Consider the following 14,179-nt stretch of genomic DNA (forward strand, 5'->3'; position numbering starts at 1 on the left):
CACCTGCCAGTTGGACATGTACACCTTCCAGTCCTTCCATACACCAAATATACTAGCCCTATTGCTTATAGTATCTGAGATATGGACTTGACCACCAAAACTTAACCTTGTTCACTGATCCATGAAATGAGGTCGAAGTCAAGTGAAAACCGTCTGACAGGCATGAGGACCTTGCAAGGTACGCACATACCAAATATAGTTATCCTATTACTTATAATAAGAGAGAATTCAACGTTACAAAAATTCTTAACTTTTTTTTCAAGTGGTCACTGAACCATGAAAATGAGGTCAAGGACATTTGACATGTGACTGACGGAAACTTCGTAACATGAGGCATCTATATACAAAATATGAACCATCCAGGTCTTCCACCTTCTAAAATATATAGCTTTTAAGAAGTGAGCTAACACCGCCGTAGCCGCCGTAGCCAACGCCGTCGGATCACTATCCCTATGTCGAGCTTTCTGCGACAAAAGTTGCAGGCTCGACAAAAATTATATAAAAAAAAAGAAAAAAGGAATCAAGACTTGGTCACATAAAGCATCATTTTTGTACAAGTCAAATTTTAGTCTGTAAATCATTAATTTATTAATTGTAATTGGCTTTGAACTAGCTTCAGTAACTGCGAGTACTTTAAGACACTGAACTATTATTTTTCTGTTTGTTGTTTTCTTTTTTAGCCATGGCGTTGTCAGTTTATTTTCAATCTATGAGTATAAATGTCCCTCTTGTATCTTTCACCCCTATTTCAGATTAGCTCTATGTGTCTTTTGTCTTTTTGTTTGATAGTTGTTTTTTGTGATAGAATCAACCTGATGAGTCAAACCAAATTATTATCTCAGTGTCTGAAATTCTTTAGGGTAAAGGGATACCACATAAATACATATTACCTGTCTGGAGGAGCATTTTCTTCTGAAGGATCTAATTCATCAAATTCTTCTGGGTTTCTGTTCAGGGAATCTAACCCTGGTTCCAATTTTACGGGTGGCAAGAAAGCATCTTTATCATCATCCCCTAAAATTAGAAATATTTAAACATATAGAATAAATGCTTTATAATATGTCTGACAGTATATATTCAAAACAAAATAAATGTGAGCTTAGTAATAAGCTTAAATTATTTGGTTAACATGAAGAAGGTAATGCATTACAGAGTATAACATGCTACAGAGTCGGGCACCTGATGTTCAGTGGTTGTCGTTTGTTGATGTGGTTTATAAGTCTTTCTCGATTGTTATACAGATTAGACCGTTGGTTTTCCTGTTTGAATTGTGTTACACTAGTCTTTTTTAGGGCTCTTTATAGCTTGCTGTTCAATGTGAGGCAAGGCTCCATGTTAAATATCGAAATTTGACCTATAATGGTTTATTTTACAAATTGTAACTTGGATGGAGAGTTGTCTCATTGGCACTCTTACCACATCATCTTACATCTATAAAATAAAGTTTGTTTATTTTATACCAAATTGCAGTAAACTCTGATTTGTGCTCCTGAGAACAATGTAACAAAATGTCATTTACTGTCCATATGAGTAGCATTCACTCTCCTTATGAATAAGAATATGTAAGTATTCTATCAAAATGAAGTAGCAAGTCTGATAACATTCAAGCAATATTTGATAGTTCCTGGAAAAGTTGTGACGAAATATTTTGGGACACAAGAACTCACAACAAGATGTAAAGTTTTGAAATAAATGGCACAGTGCCTGAGAATTTGCAGTAATCACAAATACATTCATCCCATGAAACGTTCTCTACCTTTTGATAATTTTTTAATATAAGAAAATTTGGACAACTTTAAATCAGGTAAAAATTTAAAGTTAATTTTCAAGAGTTTTTATTCTAAGTGGGATGAAATACATTCCAAAATAAACATTTCATTAAAAACTAGATGTGTCAAAGCGACACAAATGGCCCTGTCTCAAAAAAATCTGCAATTTCAATAACACATGTAGACACAAACTTGATAGTAGTCTCACATATCAAAAATCAGCTCAAAATCTGGAGGCCTATAGAAAGAAAGTCTGTATAACTGTGATTTTCAACAATTTTCAAAGTTATAAATCCTTAATTTTGGCAAAAATTAGTGGAGCGTAACAAAACTTAAACTTGATCTGTAACTCATCACGAGTAACTCACATACCAAAAATCAGCCAAATATCTAACAGCGTTTAGAAAAAAAGACTGTATAACTCTGATTTTCAACAATTTATCAAAGTCCATAGCCCGTAATTTCGGCAAAAATTAGCAGAGCCAAACAAAACTTATACTTGATCTGTAACTTATCTTGGTTAACTCACATGCCAAAAATCATCCCAATATCTGAAAGCGTTTAGAAAAAAGTCTGTATAACCGTAATTTCAACAATTTATCCAAGTCCAAAGCCCGCAATTTCGGCAAAAATTAGCGGAGCAGAAGGAAACTTAAACTTGATATGTAACTCATCATGGTTAACTCATATATCAAAAATCAGCCCAATATCTGAAATACTTTAGAAAAAAAAGTCTGTATAAGTATGATTTTCAACAATTTATCAAAGTCCAAAGCCCGTCATTAAGGAAACTTAAACTTGAACTGTAACTCATCATGGTTAACTCATATACCAAAAATCAGCCCAATATCTGAAAGAGTTGAGAAAAAAGTCCATATAACTGTGATTTTCAACAATTTATCAAAGTCCAAAGCCCGTAATTTCGGTTAAAATTTGCGAAGTGGAACGAAACTTGAACTTGGTCTGTAACTCATCATGGTTAACTCACATACCAAAAATTAGCCTGATATCTGAAGTCGTTTAGAAAAAAAACTCTGTATAATGGTTTGTTGCGGAATGACGGAATTACGGACAAGGGTAAAACTATATGGCACTGACAACTTCGTTGCGGGGCCATAAAAATGATTTTTAGAACTTCATTTGTTACAGTGTATAGTCTTCATGACTATTGATGGAAACTCTGATCTTAGTCAACAAATATTGATATTTTACCTTACAAAGATACATTACAAAAGAAAAACAACAATAAAATGTTCTTATTTTTCATCTTATTTTGTAATTACAAACTTACCCATTTTCCCATTGCCGTTAATGTTGTATTGGTTCTTGGTGCCCTTTGGTTCTTTTGGGTAATAGTCATTACCAGTAACAGTAGTCATCTTTCCTTACTGAAAAAAAGGTAAAAAAATATGTCCATAAACTGGATTAGACAAGTAGCAATAAAATATTAATAATAAATATGAGAATAAAATGTGACATACCATAGACAAAATAATTAATCTTTCCAGTTCTTACATAAATAAATCCATTTATCACAAGTATAACTGAAGGCTAGCCTTGGTGTTTGTAAATAAACTAAAACTAGGTCATGTGTACATCTTTAGTTCATGACCCATGCATCCTGCTGTGTTGCATGGTAATTAAGAGTAACAGTAGTACTAGACAGTACTTATCAATATATTAACCTTGGATGGTAATTGTTCAACATACTCTTTACCTTTTTATTGTTATTTCAGTAATCACAGTCTTTAAGTGAATATCATGCAAAGAACAATTCAACTGATAGATGCAAGGGCAATTTAATGCAATTTTATGAAATCAAACACATGTGAAAAATAAAATGTTTTCTGCAATTTTTCACTTTTTCAATTCAAAATGATCAAAAAAGATGTTTTGGCAGGTAGCAACAATGCTTTACATTCTCAGTTCATATGTTTTAAACTTTTAATGGTTTTCACAAAAAAATAACAAAGAGAACACATGTAAATAATTTTTTGTGAAGATAGTAAAAAATCTGGAGGTACAAATAACAGTTCAAGTAGTTTTTAACAAAGTGAATTTGAACTAGCGAATATGTCAGAAAAATATTAAAACTGAATTTTTAAAATAGTCAAAATTCTCAATACTAATTTTCTTGTGATAAAATAGCTCACCTATTCTTCCAGGTAAAAAGTGTTGTACATGTAGTAGTAATTGTACTACATATAAAAGTAAAGGCTAAACGCAGAATTCTGCATTAGGACAGGCAATATTAATTCTGTAGTCTCAATAGTTATATTTTTTTGATAATTAAAATCATATAGCACATTTTATTACAAGAAATGACAATGTTGTCTTGACACATTCTGTATGTGCCTGTCTGGATATAAAGTGCAAATTTTTGATCTATCAAGGACTATAACTCCAGAACAACAAAAATATTAAACTTGACCTCCATATCATCATCAGTAACATCATATTAAAGTTAGTAATAAATTGGATGAAAATTTTATTTTAAAGTTTATGAACAGAAACAAAATAAAGAGCCTTTTTTCAAATCTGTCAAGGACCATACATTGTAACTCTTGAAAGAAAAAATCATAATGTACAAAAAAAAATGTAACTTGATTTTCGAAATCGAATTTGAAAACTTCAAAGTATTAGTCGAATGGTTCAATAGTAATTTGACAGAATCTGCTGAAAGCTGCAGGCCTCCAAACCACCCTTATTTACTTTGAAGCTACTTGAAAGATAACCAGATGAAAACTGATACACACAAAATTAGTTATCTGCCATAAACTTAATTGGGCATGCAGAAGACTTGGTATAAGACTTAAACAATATAGAAGATCAAAGTTCATTTCATTATATTTAGAAATTCTTTTACCTCAAAATAAGAACCCTAAACAATGAAACTAAAGATTTATAACTTAAATACAAAGAGACAATGTTATGAAAGAAAAACTGGTGAAATCCACAAGGTATTTTTAAAGAGATGTGGATTAAAAATCATAATAAAGGATGGTTGGATATGTAGAAAACTATAAACTGACCTTACACTAAGTTACTAGAAAGACATACTAATATATAGGTTCTTCAAGGTAACACAAAACCCAATACATATCTGTATGTCTTTAAGATTAATGAGAAAGTAGCATCAAAACAATAAACAAGGGAAATCTTTCACAACATAACTTGTTGATAGAAAATAAATTAAAATTCTTGGTTCACCTAGTTCTGGGGCGGATCCAGCCATTTCAAAAAGGGGGGTTCCCAACCCAGAGTAAAGTTTTTTTTTTCCAACTATATGCTCCCATTCAAATGCATTGATTGTCCAAAAAAAAGGAGGGGTCCAACCCCCGGAACCCCCCCCCCCCCTTTTGAATCTGCCACTGTATTTCATTGTTTTTGTTTTGAATAAAAACTGTAAACAAAGACGCGATTTGGCATGGCCTTTATCATAAAACAACCGGAAAACCATATTAAATTACAAATCTCAGCTAATGACATTTTAAATGTAATACATGTCCAACTGCTGCATTTGTCATAAAATGTCAAAATAAATTTAATAAATGTCATTATTAAAACTGTTTGTACATCTAATTTAGTCTTCTGTTAAACAGAATGACAGTTAAAACAATTGTAGACAGCTGGATACATGGAAGGAATTTCAACAAGTTATTTTAAGCATATCCATTTTTCAATTTACCAGTACATAGGTTAACAGATCTGTCAACCGAATTTTTTTGTCACTTATCTTCAGTTAGACAAATGAACATCATGTAATTTCAAGGATGTTTTATCAGCAGTATGTTTGTTATCTAAGAACCTTAGGCATATTACTTTCTGTTCAAATAATAACAAGAAGCTTTAAGATTGACGGCAAACATGATTTTCCTACACGAGACCAAAAAATGAGATTTGAAAATCTGGACCCCAAAACATGATCCAGTAAAAACAATAAATGAATTTGAGTAGGGTTTAGAAATTGTTATTTCTAAAAATATTTTCAAACATCAAAACATTGAAATCTTAATAGGATTAATTTTGAGCTCAATAGAATTTATTTGGACTTTAAAATGTTTTAAATTCCTTTTAAGTTACTATTTTGGGATCAAAGTAAATAAGGCTTATATCAAGTACATCTAAGTACAATGTATATGCCAATTCAAATTTCTAATTAAGTTGGCAACAATAACTACTCATTTAAATACATCATGGAGTATTAAAATATAAAATAACTTACAGTCATGGTGAAAATTAATATTAATTAACAGTAATTTCGAAAAATAAATTTACAGCTACACATCTCAAGACAATTATCACTTCCTTTAACATAATTTTCAAGCAGTGTAAGGGAGGTAATCAAGTATTCAAACATATATAACAGTATTCTTAAAATTTTAATTGGAATTGGATTACCTCCCTTACACTGCTTTTAAATTGTCAAAATTGTCCTTTAACAAGAAAAAGCCCTTGTTTTCCCCCCAATTGCTTAATGATTTCATCCATTACTCCCTATAACCATCCCTTTGTAGTATTGAAACTTGTGGTATAATTTCAGAGAGATTCATACACTTTAACACAAGTTATTCAATATTGTATGTAAACTAGAAAAATGTTTGTTTTTGGACCCTAGTTCCTAGACTGTTTACCCCATAACCCTTAAAATAAATCCCAACCTTCTGCTTAATGGTATGAACATTGTGGTACAATTTCAGAGTAATTGAACAACTTATTGTCCTGAAACTAGATAAATGTATTTTTTGGGCCCCTTTGGACCCCTAATTCCTAAACCGATGGGACCATAACCCCCAAAATCAATCCCAACCTTCCTTTTGTGGTTATAAACATTGTGTTAAAATTTTATTGATTTCTATTTACTTATACTAAAGTTATTATCCAGACACCATCTGTCTTTGGATGACGCAGACAACATGATACCAATATACGACCGCAAAAAATATCGTATAAAAATTGGTGAAATAGATAAGAATGTAAATGGCATAGTTAATTGTTTTGTCATAAAAAAAGTACCATCATTCAGTATTCCAAAATGCAGATAAGACACACCATCATCCTTATCAATGAGGTTAAAGTCTATGCAGTACATGTATATACATGTAGTGGTTTTAATATTACCAACAATTTAATTTTAGAGACAATATCTTTTAAATTTTTCTCGTATATCAGGGAAAAAAACACCTTGAGATACATAAAGCTTGTGTCAAACTATTCCATACATGAATACAGATACATAAACTTTAAACAAAACAAAAACATTTTCTTTTTTCTCATTTTGGCTCTACTGTTATTAAAATCGCATGGTCTCCCATTTATTTAGACAAGGAAATGGTTTCTTCAACAGTCTGCACCAAAGTCTTTTTAAAGTACTGTTACTACTAGTCACATGACCAATTTTCAGACATTTTTCTTTATATTTGACTATTAATAAAACAGATTTTTGTAAAATCTTCTAATTACTAGTCCAAATAAAATAGTTGTGTTTTCCCACGTTTCGTTTAAGTATAGCGGGAAAATATTGTATTGACGGGTACTGGTGGTATGAATATATAATAGCATCACACATAGTAAACAATGGGTATACTTTCTGTTAATAAAGCATAGGGTCACACATAGTGAACAATGGGTATACTTTCTGGTAATAAAGCATAGGGTCACACATAGTGAACAATGGGTATACTTTCTGGTAATAAAGCATAGGGTCACTTCTAGCTGTCGTACAACAAGTGAACACTCAACTTTTTTGATGTACATGAATATAAGTAGATATTTTCATTACATTTTAATTTGCCAATACACACATGTTTAAGGTGTAGGTCAGAGCACCTTGTCCTGGAGACGGGATTGGGAACTTGGCCTCCACTGACACAGGTTTCTAGAGCTTTTTGATCGATTATATTGTTTTTTATTTCTAGTTGTTCCTGGCCGGCCTTATACAGGCTTCGACATTAACTTTTATACCAACTTATCCAAATGGGCAAGTGCCATATTACTTTTACTTGTCCGAAAGTAAAATCTACATGCCCAAATTTTTATATACTATGAGGCATATATGAGCCAAGGTGGGAGAAAAAGATCGATATATATACAGGAATTAGATAATTTACTTAGAGATACTTATTTCATAATAATTTATCTAAGAAATGCCATTTCAAAAAACCTTTTTTGATAAACTGACAGTACTGACAAATTTGTTAGTCTAATTTCATTTTCTCTTTAAAGCTTTTACGTTTTTCCATCTTAGGGAAATAAACATCCAATGTCAAATTCTAAAATTAGAACAACGAAAATGGACCTCTGCTTTCCATTGGTCGGTGGGAATAACACTTGTGTCAGAAACGCCTGAGTGGTGTCCTGATTGAAAATGGTAATGACAAAGCAAAGCTGCTTCCGCTTGATTGGCCAATACTTTTAAACTTGATCTATTTGTGGTAAAATGGGGAATTCAGTGCGAACAAATGACGAAATTTATGCACTCATGATTTGAAGGGGGTATAGAACACTTAACTCAGCTGTGCAGTGTTATCACTGAATAATCTAAGGACAAAACAGCAGACACTATTGATTTTGTGAAATTTTAATCATATAACAGTTTTTTTTCACTTGCCCAATCGGACAACTAAGATGATTCTTTACTTGTCCGAATAGGGCATTTACTTTCCCCGGGCAATAGGACAACCATTAGTGTCAGACCCTGTTTTATTTGGCATGAGTATGTAGTTAATTTAATACTAGTCTCTGGCATGGGGTTGGACTTACGGTCCAGTCTGCTTCAAAGTTAAAATAAATATAGCAGATGAAATATTTTCAAAAGAGACACTCAGGAAGCAAAGGGGCTGAGTTACTAAAGGAGTGACTTGTAATCTAGACACGACTAACCGTTTAGTGGCCTATTATTAGTATTAAGACACAGTGGCTAGTTTGGTGGTTTAGACAAAGTTTTACTGTCACCAGTTAAATTTCATCTAACCCGCTTTTAAAACAAACCCCTGTGATTGACATATCTATTGCAGTAAAGGTAGATCAGGTTTTTCACTTTGGTATCCTTGATTTCCTTTTTAGAAAAGTGTCATTGGGGGAGACTGGAATAAATGATCAATAACTCAAATCGTCACAATGAAACACATTATTAAAAATTCAGATTGGTTTCCCCCACTTACTGAGTGTTTTAGCAGCTGCTGATAAAATTATTATGAGGGATAGACTTTTCACATGCATGATGATTATGGCAACAACATGTTACACTTTGAGCTCTCGTGTATTTTTTAAAAGATCTTAAGATTGGGGACTGGTCGTTGTCATTGGAAAGTTTTGACATGTCAACAATTTTTTACAACGTTATTTACATTTTTGCTTGAATTCTTCTTAGATTTCCTTAGAGAGACACGTGCCTGGGGCGGGAAACACTAATATTGGCTAAACGTAAACAATGGACTTCTGCAACTAGGCACCGAACAAGATCTGACCAAAAACCTTGAACGACCTTTAATTCATGCAGACTGAGTCTCATTAACACGATTCTCATTACAGTCTACATATGATAAAAAAAATTATAGCAATCATGTCTTCAAAGATATTTATCAGAAAACAGACTAGCATGATACACAGGCTCTCGTAGCATCATTTTGATTATGCATGTTCAGCGTGGTATGGGTTTAAATTGTGTTTTTCTGTACGCACACAAATACCCCCAAAATCGACCTTAAATGCAGTTTAATCTTATCAAAATAAATGTTAGGTGTGTTTATTATTAATGTTCTGAATCACAAATCCGACAAGCTCTCATTTAAACTATTACAACTGAAATTTCCATAAGTAATTAAAAAAAATAGCACGGGTGCACTGAAAATTCGACATTTTTTGAAAATGACCCGTACTGTATAATGTTTGAGTAAAACAACTCACTTAAAAATAAATAATTACATTAGGTGTATGTTACATTATAATATTTTATTCTGATTGGCTGTCTGCACATCACATGTTATTCCGTAAGCAGTTGCATTGCTCAATACAACTTTTCACTCATGATAACACGTGCTCCAACAATAAAGTGCACAGGTGAATTAAATAATAAAATATATAAAATTCGTGTTTTCATGATCATAGCTTAAAAAAAATGTAATTATAAGTATTGAATGCTTCTTTTTGTAACTTTATAGGGTTGTAAATGCGTTGACCGTGCATACATTTTTAGAATGAAGCGCTTCCGCTCTTCATACAAAATGTACTTCGGTCAACGCTTTTACACCCCAATAAATTTACAAAAAGAAGCATTCAATTCTTAAATGAATTTCAAAATGAATCAGTGTTAGCACAGGGCTGCCAAGTAAATGCGTGAGACTCATGCATGTTCGTGCTTTTTTTTGGTGGCATTTTCCTTTGATCTATCCATTTTTTCCTCTTCGATCTCAGTTTTCAATCAAAGTTTGGCCAAATCTCACGCATTTGCTTCATGAAAACTTGTTGGCAGAACTGTTAGCATGTTTAACGATCTTTAACTGAATCTGTAGATGAGTGTAGTTCAACAGTTACATGCGGCACATGCGGCCGTGTTGTAACTATGCATTGTAATAATATTATGCTGCTTGTGTATCATATACATTTTTGTACTGGTACAATAACTTATTTGTGAACATAAAACTTTCATTTTCGCCCCATGTAACTTTTTAGATAAAATGCATATGGAAAGACTTTGACCAACCAGCGTACTGTAACTGCTCAAACACAAATGCATGTAGCCTCTGAATATTTCGAGAAGGATTTATCTAGACAAGCACCAAACTATGCGGGACATGTTTCGCCAACTGCTTTTCTGATGTATTATACATAGTACTTGAACATCACATCTGTATCATTATATTATAAGATACACAGAAAGCCACTCCATATTGGACTGATGCTCAATATATGGTTTTACAATAAGAAATGTCTTGTGAATCCAAACTTTACTCACATTTCATGACCTCCAAAAGAAAGTCGACAATAAAAAACACAAAGATCTTACTCTCTTAGATTTCTCAGCCAAGCCGGATTGATAACATCATTATGGCACAAGATGGATAGAATCAAAATGGCTGAGAACTTTGCTGAAAGAAGGAGAGTAGTGTGTACTCCTTGAACTGCAAACTTCCGAAACATAATCAGTACAGTATCGAGTCCCATAAGGTAGCGTACTTGGTTTGCTGCTGTTTCCTAATTTTATCAATGACCTCCAGAGTACTTGTTATCATCAGATTTAAGACTTTTTTTGCAGACGAATGTGTTCTCTGTCATCAACTTATATTACTAAAATTGAAAGAAACGGTAACCTCCTTCAAAACCATTAAGGTATATATATACATGTATATATATAGGAAAAAATTTTCTGAGACAAGTGCCTGTGTTCAAAAATCCCTGCACGGATTGCAACAATTGAAAGCAGACTGGCAGATGGATTAGAACTTCTAAAAATGTACATTTAATTTCTGTTATATTACAAAAGAGGGACGAAAGATACCAGAGCCTGGGAAAGTCAAACTCATAGATTGAAAATAAACTGACAACTGACACACATTTATCTCATTATTTTAACTAAACAAACATTGAAACTTATAATTATCAATAAAATTATACCATTCAAATATTCTAACACAGAAAACGCTATGTCTAGGTGACCACCAAGTTTCATCGGACAATGTAATAGGAGAGACAAATTAAAAGTCCCACAACGTATTCAAAATATTTCAATATATGCTTGTATGAAATTATCAAGATTGCATTGTTCATACATATGCTGTTCCAAATGCAAAGTTTGTTTTGATTTGATTATTAAGAAGTGTTTCAAACCAGCCACTTTCCTTAGATTTTTAAATTTCCTTTTTTAATGATCCGATATATGTCAAACTTCAGAAAATAAATTTTCTGATTTGTTGTATCATATTGTATGTCTCAATTATCTGTAGTTTTTCTTATCATGATTTATTTAGTTCATTTGTTAGGTACAATACTTTTTTTCTCAGGCTATCATTCCGAAATTCTGCAGACATTTTTCTAGATATACTTTATAGACACCTAGATAAGCCTGTACAATGTATTTCATCATATTTTTTTTCTACGCTTACTTCTCTTGACTATAATAGGAGTTTTAAAAAGAAAAGCGGCATTATATCTAGTAGTTCTGATGTAACCGAGACTGTGTTCTGAATGTTTCATATACTGACCTTCAATCTAGAAAAAAAACCTCAGCATTCCAATATCTACTCGTAGCCTGGATAATGCATGAGAATCCCGAATTGTGTAGATAAATTTTGTAAAACCTAATATACATGCACTGTCTTTATCTACCTATACTTATTTAAAACACGTATAAATCAATATACTTGTCAGAATCTGGGACATATTGCATTGACGTTATAGTATATATAAATGTTCCAACCGGAATAAAAAAAAAGTTAATTTCTGGTTCTAATTTACCCGTTCATCTACTGCCTATATATATCTTACCGGGTGCACTTGAGTCAATGTCAACATTGTATTCATTGAATAATAATACATTGCTACTATTTTGTTGAGTGTATTTTCTGTGGTATATTATATTATTTTATTTTATTATTTTTATAACACTTGTTACATATCTTTTATTGTTTGTGTATTGCATATGTTATTGTTTATAATAATATTGTCTGTATGCTATATGCCCTCCTGGGGCCCTAATTTGGTGAATAAAAATATTCTATCTATTCTATTCTATAGGAACCTATCATGGACCACTTCGCTGTCGACAAAGTTTTAGTGAGTGTGAGGAGATACGTTGTTGGACTAAGGAAATATTTCGGAAGAAATTGTCAGATTACAAACAAATTTGTCCAAAAATTACAGATTTTTTTTTTTTTTTTTATCTTTTTATAAATTTTAAATAAAGATATTTTATTGATATGAAATCTTCTGAACAGGATTGTTACTAAATAACACAAATAGCATTTGGAAACGTCGTTTGGAAAGAGAATGATCCTACTTACGACATATTGATTGCTAGTTAAGACAACCATCCGCCATGCAGACACTTTGTATTCCTTTTGACATTTCTACCATAAATGAAGAAATGATGAATCTTGCTCACACTACTGGACACCTACATGACTTCTTGTATAAAGTGTATAAAGTGTGATACAGTTAAGTCGGCTTCATATCTTGACTTACATCTAGAAATTGACAATGAGGGTCGGTTGAAAACAAAACTTTACGACAAAAGAGATGATTTCAGCTTTCCAATTGTGAACTTTCCATTTCTAAGTAGCAACATTCCAGCAGCACCTGCATACGGGGTATATATCTCCCAATTGATACGATATTCCCGTGCTTGCATTTCCTATCATGATTTTCTTGATAGAGGGTTACTGCTCACAAGGAAGCTATTAAACCAAGAGTTCCGAATGGTGAAGTTGAAATCATCCCTTCGTAAATTTTACGGACGCCATCACGAGTTGGTTGACCGTTATGGAATAACCGTTTCACAAATGATATCAGATATGTTCCTCACGTCGTAACTACAATCCCCTTCCCTTTCATGAATGTGACCTACCGAATTAGACTATTTACCGGATTTGTAATCACATAAGCAACACGACGGGTGCCACATGTGGAACAGGATCTGCTTACCCTTCCGGAGCACCTGAGATCACCCCTAGTTTTTGGTGGGGTTCGTGTTGTTTATTCTTTAGTTTTCTATGTTGTGTCATGTGTACTATTGTTTTTCTGTTTGTCTTTTTCATTTTTAGCCATGGCGTTGTCAGTTTGTTTTAGATTTATGAGTTTGACTGTCCCTTTGGTATCTTTCGTCCCTCTTTTGAAGTATAGTTTGCAATCTTACATCATTCTTTCTTGTTCTGTAAAGTTATCGCTTTGACACAAAATAAGTTTCTAATCACGAAGGGAATTACTTCATACTAAATATTTTGCTGTCCATTTTAGCATGTGTATATCAACATTCTAGCAACAATTGCGTATTATAATCATGTTATTGTATATCTCCTAGTTGATGTTAAAAAAAAACTGTTTGCTATTGGGATTTACTAGATTAAGGATTTCTACAAGGAAGTTACTAAACCAATGTTTCTATAGTACATATACTTGCCAGTTAAGGTCGTTTATTTGAAAGTTTTAAGGATGCCATCACACAATTTGAAGTACATAACTACTAATATATAATATCTTCAAGACAGATGACAATGGATCCATTTGTTGCATCTAAGATCTTTTCTATGTCAAACGTTTTGTGATTGGTCTCCAAATACGACTTGGATCCGATTCTACCTCAACATGAATTGTATTGAAACTCGAGGATGACGGACTGTCAGAATTCACCATTTTGATTGTGAGGGTGTTTCTTTTGGACATGTTTCACGTCTTTCTTTGATTCGGAATTATTT

General features: G+C 32.5%; 1 protein-coding gene across 5 annotated transcripts in view; it reads right to left on the reverse strand.

Moving 5' to 3' along the window:
- Window positions 1–14,179, reverse strand: part of LOC139519299 (equilibrative nucleoside transporter 1-like) — a 34,983-nt gene that overhangs the window by 20,287 nt on the left and 517 nt on the right. Inside the window, exons 1-3 of one of the 5 annotated variants that reach the window (XM_071311276.1) lie at window positions 5,995–6,097; window positions 3,061–3,157; window positions 891–1,014 (exon numbers count right to left, since the gene is read on the reverse strand). In XM_071311276.1, coding sequence (XP_071167377.1) covers window positions 891–1,014; window positions 3,061–3,148 — 212 coding nt within the window. In that variant the 5' untranslated portion in view covers window positions 3,149–3,157; window positions 5,995–6,097. Of the gene's footprint in view, window positions 1–890; window positions 1,015–3,060; window positions 3,158–3,250; window positions 3,329–3,922; window positions 3,995–5,994; window positions 6,098–9,118; window positions 9,236–14,179 lie in introns of those variants that run through there. The other 4 variants (XM_071311273.1, XM_071311275.1, XM_071311277.1 and 1 more) reach the window with 4 other exon arrangements.

The sequence above is a fragment of the Mytilus edulis genome, chromosome 4 (assembly GCF_963676685.1).
Source record: "Mytilus edulis chromosome 4, xbMytEdul2.2, whole genome shotgun sequence".
Lineage (NCBI taxonomy): Eukaryota > Metazoa > Mollusca > Bivalvia > Mytilida > Mytilidae > Mytilus > Mytilus edulis.